This window comes from Trichomycterus rosablanca, chromosome 1 (assembly GCF_030014385.1).
Source record: "Trichomycterus rosablanca isolate fTriRos1 chromosome 1, fTriRos1.hap1, whole genome shotgun sequence".
NCBI lineage: Eukaryota > Metazoa > Chordata > Actinopteri > Siluriformes > Trichomycteridae > Trichomycterus > Trichomycterus rosablanca.
In genome coordinates, this window is record NC_085988.1 from 30,134,463 (window position 1) to 30,151,124 (window position 16,662).

The window sequence follows — 16,662 nt, forward strand, 5'->3', positions numbered from 1 at the left end:
ACACACATCTAAGCCAGTGCTGTATATAATTAAGCAAACTGATGAATAATAACAAAATAGTAACTTCCTAAAGTGCCAGAGGGTACAAAAACATACAGAGAGCTTGTGTAGCCCATTTTTACACACAGCAGGTGTCAGCATGAACACCCAGTGCGGTGCAGGATGGCATATGCACAAAGTCAACCTAGAAAACAGTGGACTCACACACACACACACACACACACACACACACACACACACACACACACACACAGCAAACCTGTCGGAAGACCCTCAAGCCTCCTTCCGCTTTCCTGCTTTTCCTGCTTTTGCTGTTTTTTCTTACTCGTTATCTGTCTTTTCCCCCTCCAGGCCTATCTAGTTTAATTCAGTTCAGTGAAACTTTTGGCCTGACTGCGATATTTCTAGAGCATTTATGATATCTTCCCTTTTTTTTTGTTTCTTCACATCTCTTTAATTTTCATGCTCTGCCTGGCACTCGCTCCATTGTGAGGAGGTCTTAATAGCACTGATGAATCCACTCTCCTATGAAAAACATTAAACCGCATGCCTCCGCAAAAGCGAGACCGCTACTGACATGATTATAGATAACAGCCCTGTTTTTTTATATCATTTTGAAGCAGTCAACCTACATAAATGCAGTAGGCTGCTCTTATCCCTGCAAATGAATCACCTACAAAAGCATTCACTCTGCTATCTCTTACAACATCTTTAAAAGCAGATCCAGTCAGAATACAAGTAGCTTTGGACTTTTAAAACATTCAGCTTAAAACTATATATGTTACCCAGTTACTCCCTATTTTTTAAATTATACATGTCTGTCTCTGTTAGTATTCAACTGCAGGTGTTTCACAAAGACCCAAAGATCTTTATGTTTTAGTTTTTTCAGTTTATGTTGTTTGTTTTTATGCAGTTTTCAACTGCAAATACTGAATAAAATTGACTTTGTAAATAGTGTCAGTCTGAACAGTCAGATCAGAGTTCACTGACTTTTATGGCAATTCAACACAATGTTCACTATCGAATATTTACCCATAGTAACATTGTGTTCATTCACCACAAACAGTTTAGAATACAAGCATTGTAGATATATACTGATCAGCCATAACATTAAAACCACCTCCTTGTTTCTACACTCACTGTCCATTTTATCAGCTCCACTTACCATAGAGAAGCACTTTGTAGTTCTACAATTACTGACTGTAGTCCATCTGTTTCTCTGCATGCTTTGTTAGCCCCCTTTCACCCTGTTCTTTAATGGTCAGGACCCCCACAGGACCACCACAGAGTAGGTATTATTCAGGTAGTGGATGATTCTCAGCACTGCAGTGACACTGACATGGTGGTGGTGTGTTAGTGTGTGTTGTGCTGGTATGAGTGGATCAGACACAGCAGCGCTGATGGAGTTTTTAAATGCTGTGTCCACTCACTGTCCACTCTATTAGACACTCCTACCTAGTTGGTCCACCTTGTAGATGTAAAGTCACAGACGATTGCTCATCTATTGCTGCTGTTTGAGTTGGTCATCTTCTAGACCTTCATCAGTGGTCTCAGGACGGTGCCCACAGGGCGCTGTTGGCTGGATATTTTTGGCTGGTGGACTATTCTCAGTCCAGCAGTGACAGTGAGGTGTTTAAAAAAAAAAAAAAAAAAGTGAAGCTGATAAAATGGACAATGTGTGTAGAAACAAGGAGGTGGTTTTAATGTTATGGCTGATCAGTGTATATGTAGTCTATAATATTTATTTGTTATTTTTATTTAACCACATCTAATATAACTATTTTATAAGACCTAGCTAATAGTCAGTCTTCCATTTTATCCAAGTTGAGGGCTTTGTGGAACAAAAAATGTTCTAGGCTTTTACTGACAAAGCGGACATACAGTGGATTTAGAAAGTATTCAGACCCCTCGACATCATGGATTTCAATTTTTAATTAACATTTCTACCCACCAATCTGCACACAATCACCCATAATAACAAAGAGAAAACATGTTGAAAGGACCTAAATCCTTTCTAAATGTACTGCTGGGTTTAGGGAAATGAGGCCAAAGGCTGGGAGATTACAAAACAAATTAAAAGCACATTAAAAACCATAACAGTCATATTTGTATTTGGGTGCAAAGCAGTTTGTGGCAGTTTAATTTTGGCAATAATAGAAAGCTTAATGAATTATTAATGACTACAGGAGGAATATGTTCACTGCAGACTTCTACGTTAATTGTATATCTGCATATCTGTTTGATTTCAATTATCTCTTCCTATCATGCCCTACTAACATGTTGCACTCAAGAGGTTGGAAACCCTTTTTGGACGCCTATTTGCCCACAAAACTGTGACACTTCCACATTCTAATTCTTAAAGTCAATAATAACCCAATTAAAATGATAGGTGTCTTAGCCTGAGTAATTAAGTGTTGAGGTATTCTTCACTGAATGAAGTAGTCATCTGCTTATTATAATAGGGAACAATTGGCATTGGGTCTCTGTCTTACAAATGACTGATCTGTAGTTAAAATTATTTGGCAAACTGTATCTATAAAAACAACCTTGCAAAAAATCAGACTTAAATTTTTGTGCTTGCAGTGTGAATACAATCTTTTTTTCTTGTCTAGTTTCAAGAACCCAGACTAACTGCTTTAGCTAGTAGCATTTTTCAGTAATGAATTATCTCAAAAATACAACCTTTAGATTAGTAGAATGTTAGTAATTTTTTCTGTCCATCTTTTTGGAAGTGAGCATGACTACACTATCCTAAACAAAGTGTGATTGAAGGATCTCATTTATATGCAAAATGAATTTGTTGCACGTTTCAATGACAAATTAATATGCCATGTAACTTCTGTTAACAAATTTAATTGCAAATGCCTTAACAAAAGCCAATGGCAGTCTTGGTTATTTGTGTGACAGCAGCGTAACTAAAATGCTTAATTACTGTTGACTGATAGGGTTGATTGAGAAAATAATAATAAGTATTATTCACCTACCAGGTACCACTGCTGAGGAAACTTTGGATCAGTGGGCTTGTTGTAAGTGTCTCGCTTTCTTCTCGGCTTGGCAACCTGTTGTTCTGCCCAAATCACCTAAAAGAAGGTCAAAAGTACACACACAGTTTTAAAAAAAATCACACACAAAATACCTACATTGCACTGTCTAAAACTGGTACATTTTGAATGTTATTCTGCCCCGAGAGCTAAATCAAGCTCTTTCTGCAGTAGAGGTCAAACTCATCTGGCACACATGATTTAATCTGCAGAATTGTTGTGCGTAAGTGTGGCTATGATTAGTCTCCATTACAAGCCCGCTCAGAGACCCTTTCCTTGAGCTATGTAGGCTTCCTAAGACACAATTTGCATTCAAAATTGGGTTCTAGTAATTTTTCTTTTTGATCTCAAGTTCTGTTCATGCACAAGTACAAAAAACCTCGCCTACCAAAATCAATGAGTTTATCTGCACTAGCTTTGTAGCAGTGTAAACAAAATTTGTGATTTGTGGTTTGTGATTGCTTTAATTTTGGCAGCAGTTTTAATGATTTTTGATGAGGTTTTAGGGGAAAAAAAACAACTTGATTATGCAAAAACTATTTTTTTTCCCCAAAATATTTTCTGTATACACCAAACCAACACTAAGAGTTTGTTGGCAGCAGAACTCCATTTGTGTCTTATCTAATGACAGAAGAATACAGAATTGTATTAGTGTCTAGCAAAGTGTGCTTGCATTTGTTGTTAATAAAACAAATTTAGCTTCTTCTATGGTCATTGCCTAATTTACAAAGGCCAGGAGAGTCTTATTTAATATGTTAATCCTCTAATCTTTCCCATGTTAATAAATGACTAAAGAAAGTTTGCTTGTGACTTTGTAGTACTCTAATTAAATAGAAAGTCAAAATGACAGCTTATTTGTTTCTAAAATCTCTGTATATTATAAATAAGAAAACTGTGGTTTCTTACGTCATACTGCATGGCATAATAAATCAAATTCTTGAGAAATACTATGTCAGACTGCAATGTAAAGTGTTTTCCTTGTCAGATTATAAAATAATTTTCTAATGATATGCATATGATGCAAGAAAATTACTTTCTGTTACAATCATCAATCAGGAGGTTCTGGTGTCATGCTGAAAGTAAGGTTACATAACCAAAAACTAAGATGTTAATTACAATGTTAATTAAAAAAAGATTAAAAAAGCATTAATGAGCATTAGCGGCAAGGTCAAAGAGGTCAATATAAAATGACTTTTCTTTCTTTTTCAGTTTATTACCTGCTTGTTAGCTGACTATGCTAATTTAGGTGACTATAGACACATTAGGCAAAACACTAGAACCACCTGCCTAATTAACTGTCAAAACAGCTGACCCACCGAGACACAGACTGCAGTGGTGTCTGGTACCATCAACTTCTTCTTTTACTTCGATGTCCAGTTCCAATGCCTGTGTGCCCATTATAGTTGTGTTTGACAGTGGACATGATTTAGCATAGGCTTAGTATAGTGCTGTGACATGTACATGTCATCACTAGTATTTAAATTATCTGCAATTCGAGTCACAGAAGCTATTCTGCTGGGCCACACCAGACACTGTAGCCTTCATGTCATCTGACATCAATGAGCCTTGGTATTTATTTATTTATTTGAGTTATACACCCGTTATACACATGCTTGTGTTATTTCTGGCATGATCAGTGTTATGTTTAAGTAATTTTTTCCTTGTTTCCATATATATTTTCCATATATATTCATTTTTGTTCCTGCAAGGGAGTTTAAGATTGCTCTTGTGTTTTCTTGGTTCTTTAAGTCAAGTCAAGTCAAGTTTATTTATAAAGCGCCTTCAAAGACCTTGAGGGTCATCCAAGGCGCTGTACAATAAAATCAGAACAATAATAAAACAACCCAGTGAAATAAAATGAAGTAAAAGACATACAGCAAAATAAAATCAGAGTAAATAATACAGAAAAAGCCATGCTACAACCCAAAAGCCTGTGAAAATAAATAGGTTTTCAAGTTGGATTTTAAACAATCAATTGTAGGTGATGTCTTAATAAAAAGTGGAAAGCTGTTCCAAAGTTTTGGAGCAGCCACAGAGAAAGCCCGGTCACCTTTGGACCTCATCCGAGAGCGTAGGACAGTTAAAAGCAACTGGTCAGAGGATCTTAAGATGCTGGAGGTAGAGTGGGGGCAAATAAGATCCGAGATACTGTATAGGATGGGGCTACACCATGGAGAGCCTTAAATACAAATAAAAGAACCTTACATTCTACATGATATTTTACTGGGAGCCAATGAAAGGAGGCCAGGATGGGTGAAATGTGCTCCCTTTTCTTTGTACCTGTGAGTAACCGAGCAGCTGCGTTTTGAACAAGCTGCAAACGGGACAGAGTGGACTAGCAGATCCCAAAATAAAGAGAATCCAGGTATGTGTAGCTATTGTCTCTCTTTGGTGTATTTGGAGCATTCAGTCAGAATATGCTTTATTGTGAGCTGTGTTTGGCATTCTTCACATGTCGGGGGGTTGTCTCCTTTTATTAAGTACTGGTGAGTGATGGTATGTTTCTGATGAGCAGCACAACTGTTGTGCTGGTAGAGTGTGTGACACAAAACAACATGGCACCTGAGGTCCTACACTACAATCTCCACTTACCTCCCAAAAACAATTTAAATTGGACATTCTTACTAGCATACTTAGTATTATTCTAATACAGACAGCAAAACGCGATGCTGTAACATCTGGCAGCATTGTATTTCTCCACTTATTAATTCAGGTTATTTGGTTTCATTTCATTTGGTTTCATTATTAGCAGGTAATATCTCAGTACCATTTGCAGAGAAGCAGAGAAGCAGTCTATTTTAATGATTCTGACAATTAAGTACAAATTTTAGACACACTCCTTTTAGCCATTTTTTTGTGTTTGGTGCAGGAACAAAGACGACTGTGGTGAAAGTTTATTGCTTAGAGTTCTCTGTGTAATTGTTGTTCAAGTAGCTTATAGATCACCTTAATCCTTTTTTACGTGACCTTTTTGTTGACATTTATGTGAGTTTTGTTACATAAAGGGTCTGTTCGAAAACCTAGTGAGCTGCCTTGCTGTCTACTGCCTACATAGGCAGCTGCCTTAGCAGAGAGGATTCTAATAAGACATCGACTTACAAGTCACGTTATTTGGACGCGCTACTCAGACAGTGATAACATCAGTTTTCGCTTACTAAGATAACACTGTTAGCCTCATGCCATTCAAACCAATGTGATGAGGTGGCACAATGCTCTAGCATGCCAGCTAACATCTCCCTCTGTGTACAGCAAATAAATGACCAATTTATACGATGATAATTTATTTACATTTGAAAATAACTCGTTGATCCGCATTTATCCTCCATATTTGTCATTTTTTGTGAGAAAAGTTGTGCTGCATTGAAAGCTGGGATTGCCTTGGATGGCACTGGAGGCATTGGATGCATCCTCATTATTCAGTCAAAATAACAGTTAAATTTAAGGTAATTTACTAGGCAGCATTTTAAGGCATCTAAGAATTTGAACAGCATTTTTACTCGGGAGAGTGCATATGATGACTCAAAATGAGTCTATGTAGAGAGCTCACTAGGTTTTCAAACAGATCCATTGTGTGCCACACCTGTCCAGAAGGGATTTATGGTTCCATAAACTTGTGGATTATTAATCATTCTGTCCCAAAAAAACTTGAGGAAGTTTTTAACATTTGCCACAATTGATACTTGTGTTAAATACTAAGCTTTAGACAGAGATTTCAAGCAGCATAATGGATGGCTTTAAAAGTAGTCACAACGTCTTCTAACTCTAGGAACAACAAATCATGATCCACCAGATAGCATTCTTTCTAACTGAATTTAAAAATGTTGCTCTTTAATTTCAGATTTTGTCCTAGACCAAAGACGTAAAACCCCAGATGCATCTCTTTTACTTTCTTTTGGTCGTCACATTTTCTGCCTCTCTGACTTTGATCAACTCTGTACCTCATTCTCACAGTGTAAACTGTTTTATCCTATCTTCAAATATTTAATTTTCTGCAGGTTTAGCCTAAATACTAAAGCACAGGCTGGACAAAGACCAATCTGTTTGTAATCACCAGTGCTTTAGATGCATAATTACATGGTCTGTAATGCTGACTCGAGGTAGTAATTTATTAGTCAGTGGAGGCAGTGCAGCAGCTACCACTGTGTTAACAGTAGGTCACATTGAGCCGCTGGTGTCTTTATTTAAGAGAGGGAATAATTTGGTGATATTGGGGTGTGGGTAAGTATGTGTGTTACTGTATTTGGATGTCAGTAAAAGTACAATATTAGTAAAAGTAAACAAGAAAAGTAAATTAACTTAAGATTTAATCAATTTAATGAACCTTAAGATAGCGCTGGGTGATATGACCAAAAATTTGTATCACTGTATATCACGGTATGTTTTATTTATTGTATGACTGGGACTTTTTATATGTCTGTGGCTTATTCTACTGTCATAAGTACATAGAATATAAAAACTTTTAATTTCACTATGTATATAATGAAGGTTTAAGTACTATAAGCTTTGCTTAGCCCCACAAAATGACACAATATATGATGGAATCAGTATGTGTGAAACAGCTGCAATAAATACATTTTATTTAATATTGAAGTATTGTACAATTACCCTTATCTCTCTCTTTAACAAATAAAATGACATTTGCAAACTTCACTGTACAACTTCACCACAGGTCTGCTGTAGAAATGTGGACAACTTTATTTATCTCTGCTTTTAGTTCGCTTATAGCGCTGGTTTAGCGACTGACCTGAAGTATTTTCCCCCCGTAAGACATACCTGGAATCCACCGTTTTTTATACATTGCTCTGAAAGCTTCTTTCTTGACTTTCTTGATTCCTATAGAGGAATCATATGTGCATATGTGGACTGTTACTGCATTTGTGATGTTGTTGTTTGCAACAGCCGTAGCACGACAAGCCGTGCAGTATATATAGTATATATCCTCTCTTCATCCTCCATTTTTTTGTTTATTTTTTTTCACTATATTGAGGAAGCCTCTCTCATCTGTTAACACTGTCATACTAACACTACCGGCTAACTATTGAGCTATCTGCACAGCACTCCATATCGCTTCTAGCGGTGAACAATATTATATGATCTGCTGCCTTTTGAAGCCTACAGCTGTTAAAAAAATGAACTGTGTTACAGTATGGCGGTATATGAAAAATCCATACCGTATGAGGAATCAAAAACGGTATACCAAATGTACCATCATACTGCCCAGCCCTACCTTGAGATATGTAATGTTCTGACAGGTTATTTTTTTTGTGGCATAATTATTACTGCAGCAGGTGACTAAACAGGATACCCATCTACATAGGGTTAGTTTGACTAAACCCTTCAAAGGTCCATGAAACTATAGCCTCTAGCCAAGATCAGTGAATAAACACTGTAAGCTTAAGCTGGGAGATCATTTGTCCAAGTGGTCAAATATATTTCAAGAACCCAATCATTCAGTCACAAAAAAGTTGCACAAATCAAGACTGCTATGACACAGTGGATTCAGACAGTATTATTACTCCTTAACTTGAATGTGTTGTAGATTTGTTTTTAAATGTATATAACTGCCATTTTAACTATCAACCTATGCATAATTATGAAGTAAAGCTATATTTTTCAATTAATTTTTTTTTGCATTTTCCCCCAATTTACCTCCCAATCTAGTCGTATCCAATTACCCAATTGCATTACGCTTCCTCTCTACTGACGTTGACCTCCACTCTGACTGAGGAGAGCCGTGACTAACACACGCCCCCTCCGACATGTGTGCAGTAGCCGACTGCATCTTTTCACCTGCACAAGGCGAGTTCATACGTGGATCAACTTTGTGTACAGAGAGACACACCCTGATCCCCATTATCCCCCGTCTCTGTGCAGGTGCCAATAATCAGCCAGCAGAGATCGTAATTGCATTGTTATGAGGAATCCCTTCCGGCACCCTCCCTTGAACAACAGCCAGTTGTTGTTTGTGTAGACCTCCAGCCTGCCGGACGAGTTTCAGATGTCAGCTCTGGTGTGTTAAAGTGTTTTTCCACTTAGTTAAATCTAAAATCAAACTCTTTTATTCACAAAAGTATTTCAACCCCTTTCAGAGGCACTTCACACTGTGGGCAGGTGAGACCTGTTTGTTTTTTGCACTGTCAGAACAAAAAAACAAGCCATGAATTCCAATGAACTGTCTGTGGATCTCAGAAATTGAACTGTGACAAGGCATAGATCAAGGAAAGGATTTAAATATATGTCTAAAATATTAAGTATTTACAAGCTCACAATGGCCTTATTATTTTGAAATGGAAGAAACTTGGCACAGACTTGCACCTTCGATCTGAGCAAACTGGGCATCTGGGCAAGAAGGGTCTTGGATAGGAAAGTAAAAAAGAGTCCAACAGTTTATCAAAAGAGCTCCAAGACTCCTGTGCAGAAATGGAGAAAACCTGTTAGATGGACAACCACTGCTGCCACATCTCATAAATCAGGCTTTTATGACAGAGTGGCCACTGCTGAGCAGAAGACACATGGCAGCATGCTTTGAGTTTGCTAAATTGCATTTAAAGGACTCTGGACAGAATCAGAAATTCTCTTGTTTGATGAGACAAAAGTGGCAAATACAGTAAAAAACAAACACACAAACTCAAACTGGGGCTACAATTTACCTTTCAACATGATAATTACCCAAAGCATATGTCTAAATCAGCAATGGAGTGGCTGCAGTGCAAATCTTTAAATGTCCTGGAGTGATCCAGCCACAGTCCAGGCTTAAACCCTGACCATCTGTTAGGAGACCTAAAGATGGCAGTTCACAGATGCTCACTAACCAATCTGGAAAAGCTTGAGAGGTTCTGCTATGGAGAGTGAAATAAACTACACAAATCCAGGTGTGCAAAGCTTGTGGAAATGTATCCAAGATGACTTGCAGATGACATTGCTACCAAATGAACTTCTACATAGTATTATATAAAGGGTTTTAATAGTTTTGTAAATAAAAAACACACAGTATATATACAGTATATACACCAATTAACCATAACATTAAAACCACCTCCTGGTTTCTACACTCACTGTCCATTTTATCAGCTCCACTTACCATATAGAAGCACTTTGTAGTTCTACAATTACTGACTGTAGTCTGTTTCTCTGCATACTTCTTTTAGCCTGCTTTCACCCTGTTCTTTAATGGTCAGGACCCCCACATGACCACTACAGATTAGGTATTATTTGGGTGGTGGATGATTCTCAGCACAGCAGTGACACTGACATGGTGGTGGTGTGTTAGTGTGTGTTGTGCTGGTATGAGTGGATCAGACACAGCAGCGCTGCTGGAGTGTCCACTCACTGTTCACTCTATTAAACACACCTACCTTGTTGGTCCACCTTGTAGATGTAAAGGCAGAGACGATCACTCATCTACTGCTCCTTTTTGAGTTGGTCATCTTCTAGACCTTCATCAGTGGTCACAGGACGCTGCCCACGGGGCACTGTTGGCTGGATGTTTTTGGTTGGTGGACTATTCTCAGTCCAGCAGTGACAGTGAGGTGTTTAAAAACTCCAGCAGCGCTGCTGTGTCTTATCCACTCATACCAGCACAATACACACTAACACACCACCACCATGTCAGTGTCACTGCAGTGCTGAGAATGATCCACCACCTAAATAATACCTGCTCTGTGGTGGTCCTGTGGGGGGGGCTAACAAAGCATGGGAAGAAACAGATGGACTACAGTCAGTAATTGTAGAACTACAAAGTGCTTCTATATGGTAAGTGGAACTGATAAAATGGATATATATATATATTAGGGCTGTCGAAGTTAACGCAATAATAACGCATTAACGCAATCTCAATTTAACACAATTAAAAAAAATAGTGCCGTTAACGCAAATTCTATTTGGCCCTGCGAGTCATCCGTAGTTCATGTTGAGACTTGCCACCGTGTTTCATTTGCGGTTTGTTAACATAATGTAACCGAGCGTCGTAGTGATGCACTCGCTTAATAAAGAAATTAATACACGGTATATTCACAAATTGTCGGGAGCAAAACACTTTATTAACTGCTTCTGTTACGGTACCGAATAGCGGACAGCTAGAGTCATCACGTTAGCCAAGCATGCTATTACATGAACTATGGAAGCCCCAAAGGGTCAAAACACACTCACTTCGTGTAGAAACGTCCATCAAACCATTGTCATGATACAACCACAGAAAAGTCTGTTACAATAACTACGCCTTATCCCACCTAAAGCACCGCTGATCTACAGTGTTTGCTGATGGAGAAATTCTAACCTATAATCTGACATTTATACGAAGTCAAGGGTCTCTGCTGGATAGTATTACTGCCTAGTATGTGAGTGAATAAAACTCCCTTACAGTTTTCTCTTGTCCCAGCAGTTTTTAACATAAGTACATTTAGCATAAAATGTGTTCACCATTTTAATTGTAACATTTCACTTAAAAATCCTTGTTTTCTATAACATTTACACAGATTTTTTTTTTTTTTATGCGATTAATCGCGATTAACTATATGAAATTCTGAGATTAATTATATATATGTATATATATATAATTTTTAATTAACTTGTTAAAACATGTTTTAAATGCCTTATTTTCTTTTTCCTCCTAGACACCTGACCATAAGCTTGATGGACATCTCATTCTAAAACCAAGGACATTAATATAAAGTTGCTCCCTCCCTTGTAGGCTGTACTGTTTGGGAAAGGCTTCTGACAAAATTGTAATATGTGTCTGTGGTAATTTATGTCCACTCAGTCAAAAGAACACCTGTGTGGTCAGGGACTGATATTGGATAAGAAGGCCTGAGGTCCTGCAGTTTAATGACATTACCAACAAGCGCACAGTTCAAAAGACTTCATTCTTAGCTTCGGGAATGACTACCTCATGATTTGGCATAGGAAAATGTATGTCAGGAGACGATTTTTCTTTTTTTTTATTAACATAAAACAGTAGTTAAAATAAACATCATACCTGGGAATCAAATTTTTTTCTGACAGCATTGACTTTCTGATAATTGTTGGCCCATTTTGAGTGTTTGCGCATTTGCTGTATTTCTGTAATAAAGGCTTTTAAAATCTTTTAACTAAATATAAATATATACATACACCAATCAGGGATAACATTATGACCACCTTCATCATTTTGTGTTGGTCCCCCTTTTGATGCCAAAACAGCCCTGCAACTGTGATGCACTGTGTATTCTGACACCTTTCTATCAGAACCAGCATTAACTTCTTTAGCAATTTGAGCTACAGTAGCTCGTCTGTTGGATCAGACCACACGGGCCAGCCTGCACTCCCCATGTGCATCAATGAGCCTTGGCCGCCCATGACCCTGTGACCCTTTGATAGATACTGACCACTGCAGACTGGGAACACCCCACAAGAGCTGCAGTTTTGAAGATGCTCTGACCAGTCGTCTAGCCATCACAATTTGTCCCTTGTCAAACTCACTCAAATCCTTACGCTTGATCATTTTTCCTGCTTCTAACACATCAACTTTGAGGATAAAATTTTCACTTGCTGCCTAATATATCCCACCCACTAACAGGTGCTGTGATGAAGAGATAATCAGTGTTATTCACTTCACCTGTCAGTGGTCATAATGTTATGCCTTGTCTGTGTATGTTATTAAAAAAAATTTAATTAGTGATTATGACTCATTACAGCTGGTGACTTTTCTGTGCATATACAAAAAAAGTTGGAACATTTTGTAAAAAAAAAAAAAAAAAATTCATGGTTTTAGTAATTTCTAATGAGCAGAAATTACTATTTGTTAGTTCTCCTGAACCCTTTATTTAACTGACAAAAGCAGAAAGAATCACTGATCATCTTCATTGTATTTTGTGACTATAAACACATTTAGAATCTGATGTCTGCAACACACTCCAAAAAGACAGAGGTGTGTTAACCACTGTTTCATCACCTTTCCTGTTAATTACACTTTTTTGTTTGGTAACTGAGGACACAAATTGTTGCAGTTTTGCCTCAGTAGCTCAAGGTTTGTCTTTCTTTCATTTCATTTAAGATTCAAGACTAGGTGTATATAAACTTTTGACCGTATCTACAAAAAACATACACCAGATGTCTGTTAAATAAAGTCCACAAAAACATCAAATGGGCATGAATAGAAAACCCAGCAAATCTCTCACTATTTCCAATTGTCGAAGGGAGGCTCATCAATGAGAGTTTCTGCATCAATAATGAATCAATACCAACAATCCTGTAGAAGCTCATCAAAAGCCCTGTACGGTGGTACAACTCAGACTTAATATGGCCTCATAAAAATTAACAATACTAACAATATTAACAATTAACAATTACTGCTCTTTCAGGAAAGCTGAAGCTGGGGTGCTTGCAATTTGGCCTGTTGGCCCATCCCATGTGGCCAACTCATTACCGTCTATGAGGTTACGCTATCCCATGTCAAGCAGCTGGAGAGACTGGTGAGCGCACAAGTGAGGAAGTGACTTGGACTACCAAGATGCCTCAGCAGCATAGGGCTGTACGGAAACTGAGCTCTCTCACTGCCATTTTCAAGTCTGGTGGAGAAAAACAAATGTGCTAAGACAAGGCTAGAAATGACAATCACAGAGTCTCATGACTCTGTAGTAAGCGGAGCTCCCTTACTCTGGCAACAGGAAACAAATGCAATCCAGCTGCAGCAGCAGCAGAGGCAAAGATCACCCTCAATCATTTGGACATCCTGGGGCATGTCCAACATTGGCAGAGGGGGATTAGAGTCAGGAGCAGGAAAACCCATTTGGCAGTGGACAAATCCAAATGAGTGCCAGTATCTGGTGGTGGAGAGGGTGTGCCGCCAGGAGGAAGCAGCCAGGTGTGCCAGAACAGTCCTCCAAGCCCAGCAAAGCTGCTAGATGGAATGGGGTGGCATTGAGCAATAAAAAAAAAAAAAAATCACACGGGGCGAGCTGTGAAATATGAAAATCAATAGGTTTTATCACCATGCTGCCATATGTCTCCAACAAACCTTCATCTCTGGCTTCGTAAAAGCCTGTTCCCAATCTGTAGCCCCAGCAACCACTAAACACATCCTAGTGGGTTGTAATTGCACATCTACCTAAGCCAAGGACTTACCTTTCCATTAGAGATTGCAGTGACCAACCTTCTTCTGAATCTTTTGGTCCCACTCCAGCCTGCTTGTATTTATCATATAGCTGATGGTCCCTTGGAAGGATGCCTTTAATGAAGCATACCAAAGTAAAAAGCTGCCGTATGCTAACCTGGCAGCTGAAGCAGAGCAGCAGGGCTAGAGGGTAAAGGTGCATCCAGTGCAGGTGAGTTGCAGGGACTTTGAAGCCAATTCCACTGTAAAGCTCCTGAGGGGAGTAAGCATCAAAGGTCAAGCCCAACGAAAGGCTATTAAAAACTTGCCACTGCCACAGAAATGATCAGTCACTGGCCGACGTTGAAACAAAAGGAGACGATATGGGCTGCCAAATGCTCACTCAGTCCCCATGCGACACACACCCAGGTCCGAGCTGTCTGCAGAGGGCCGGCCTTGGCCGAGGGTGTCTTTTAATAAAGTTTAAAACACTCGGTGAGGCAGCGGTACACAACTGATGATGTGTCATGGTGGGGAAACATTTCTAAGAGATCACTGAATCCCTCCAAAGAGGACATCTTCAACCCCTCACAATGTAAGAGTTGTGCTGAGGGATTAGAACACCTAGTCTACAGGGTCTGCACGATGGCTCGGTGGGTAGCACTGTCGCCTTACAGCAAGAAGGTCCTGGGTTCGATTCCCAGCGGTCCTGGTCCAGGTTTTCTCTGGGAGCTCCGGTTTCCTCCCACAGTCCAAAGACATGAAAGTGAGGTGATTTGGAGATACAAATTTGTCCATGACTGTGTTTGACATTTAACTTGAACTGATGAATCTTGTGTAACCAATAACTACCTGTGTATAACATGATGCTAAAATCCTAATAAATAAATAAATATTTAGCACAAATTTATTTGGGTGAATCTGTACTCCTGTATGTGTATCAGATTTAAAGTAAAACATCCACACCCACTCACCCACACCCTCTGTCTCCTGCTTTGTGTGCTCCTTTCCTATGTTATCCTTACAACCCAAGTTTCACTTTTTATATTTCAGTCTCTTGAGATTTTTACATTCCAAATCCAGCAGATGTGGTACAAGGTCAGGTCATACTTGGTTTGATATATTAGTAGCTTTTTTTACTTTTCCTCACTTTTTCTTAGCAGAAAGCACAGATTGTAACCTCATTTCAGTTTGGTATGAAAATCACATTCTGCTTGCTGGAAAATTATATTTCCTCAGATGATATACATGCAAGTGTACATGAATAAAATATCCCATATTGCACTGGCTGACCTTGATTTAGGGAGTTTTTTTTTAACAATGCCTCCTATTTAAAAAGCTAATGCTCTCAAAGCCCTAGTGAATTTAGACCTGAAATTAACATAACCTTTCTGAATGAGCCACATGAGATTATAGATCTTCTTAACATGGCATGACGTATAATCTCCAGTGGGATATGTGTATATATCCATATCCATCACTTAGTTTCTAGTGACAGCAAATGCCCCAAATGCTTTTCCTGGTTTGCAGCAGACGTTCTACACACAGGGGTAACCTGAGGGTGTTGCAGGGCTTTTCCAATGCTCTTTTTCAGTACTGAATGAACTGCTGGGCTGAAGGCATGCCCAATCTGACACCAGGTTATTGAGCAAACCATAGACTCTGACCACTGAGAATTTCACTGGCCTCTTTGACAGGGGGAGATTCTGTAGCATGATAATGTGCAGCCCTGTGCAAGCCAATTAACCACAACCAAAATCCCAGTGTTGCTCTGAGAGTGCAACAGTCACAAAATGAAACAAATGAAGGTAAATGAGACCAAAGGAGGAACAGAATGGGCAGCAGGTGCAGTAACTCCGCAGGGCGTATCTTGGGCCCCTTGTTGTGAGTGCACAGCTGGAATGATGAGGCATTTCGGTCAAAGGCCACCAAAAACACCAGCATAGAAACCCCAGTGCCAAATAGCCCCTGATGAGCTGGGGATGCATGTCCCAATTGCAGAATTGCAATGAAAAATGCTTGTTACAAAGTTCCTCAACCGTAACGTCCTGCACCGCTTGCAACACCTCTGCCCTGACCAAAGAGAGCTACAGACTATTACATGCCACCTCCAACCTGGATTTCTCTTCACCTACCAGAGAGTCATACATTTCTTTTTCCGTAGCACAAAGAATAATCCACATTTGATTAACTAGCATACTTAGTGTGTTTAGCAAATCTTTTACAGACAGTGGCCAAGGTAAGAATCAAATCTAGGTCCTCAGGAACCATAATGCTGTGCAACATCTGCTTTAACAGCCATACAACCATGTCACCCTCTTATTTACACAAGCTTTATATTATTTTATTAGTCTGACCATTTTCACAACAAAGTTCCATCAGACTGGTTAAAGAAACGTTGACTAGATTTTCAGAGAAATCACTCTTTGTCTAACTCACGAGCATGAGTTAGTTACCTCATGTCTGACAACGAGTGACATTTGACACAAAGGAAATGGCTCATTTGATACTTTCAGGATTGACTCATTGAGTTTTAGCTCTTTTCAAAATTGA

The 16,662-nt window shown here is 38.9% G+C and overlaps 1 protein-coding gene across 3 annotated transcripts in view; it reads right to left on the reverse strand.

Moving 5' to 3' along the window:
• The window catches only part of furinb (furin (paired basic amino acid cleaving enzyme) b), a 195,222-nt gene that overhangs the window by 84,385 nt on the left and 94,175 nt on the right, over positions 1-16,662 (reverse strand). For all 3 annotated transcript variants that reach the window (XM_062991282.1, XM_062991274.1, XM_062991264.1), the window contains exon 4: positions 2,985-3,080. In XM_062991282.1, the coding sequence (XP_062847352.1) occupies positions 2,985-3,080 (96 nt within the window). The remainder of the gene's footprint in view (positions 1-2,984; positions 3,081-16,662) is intronic.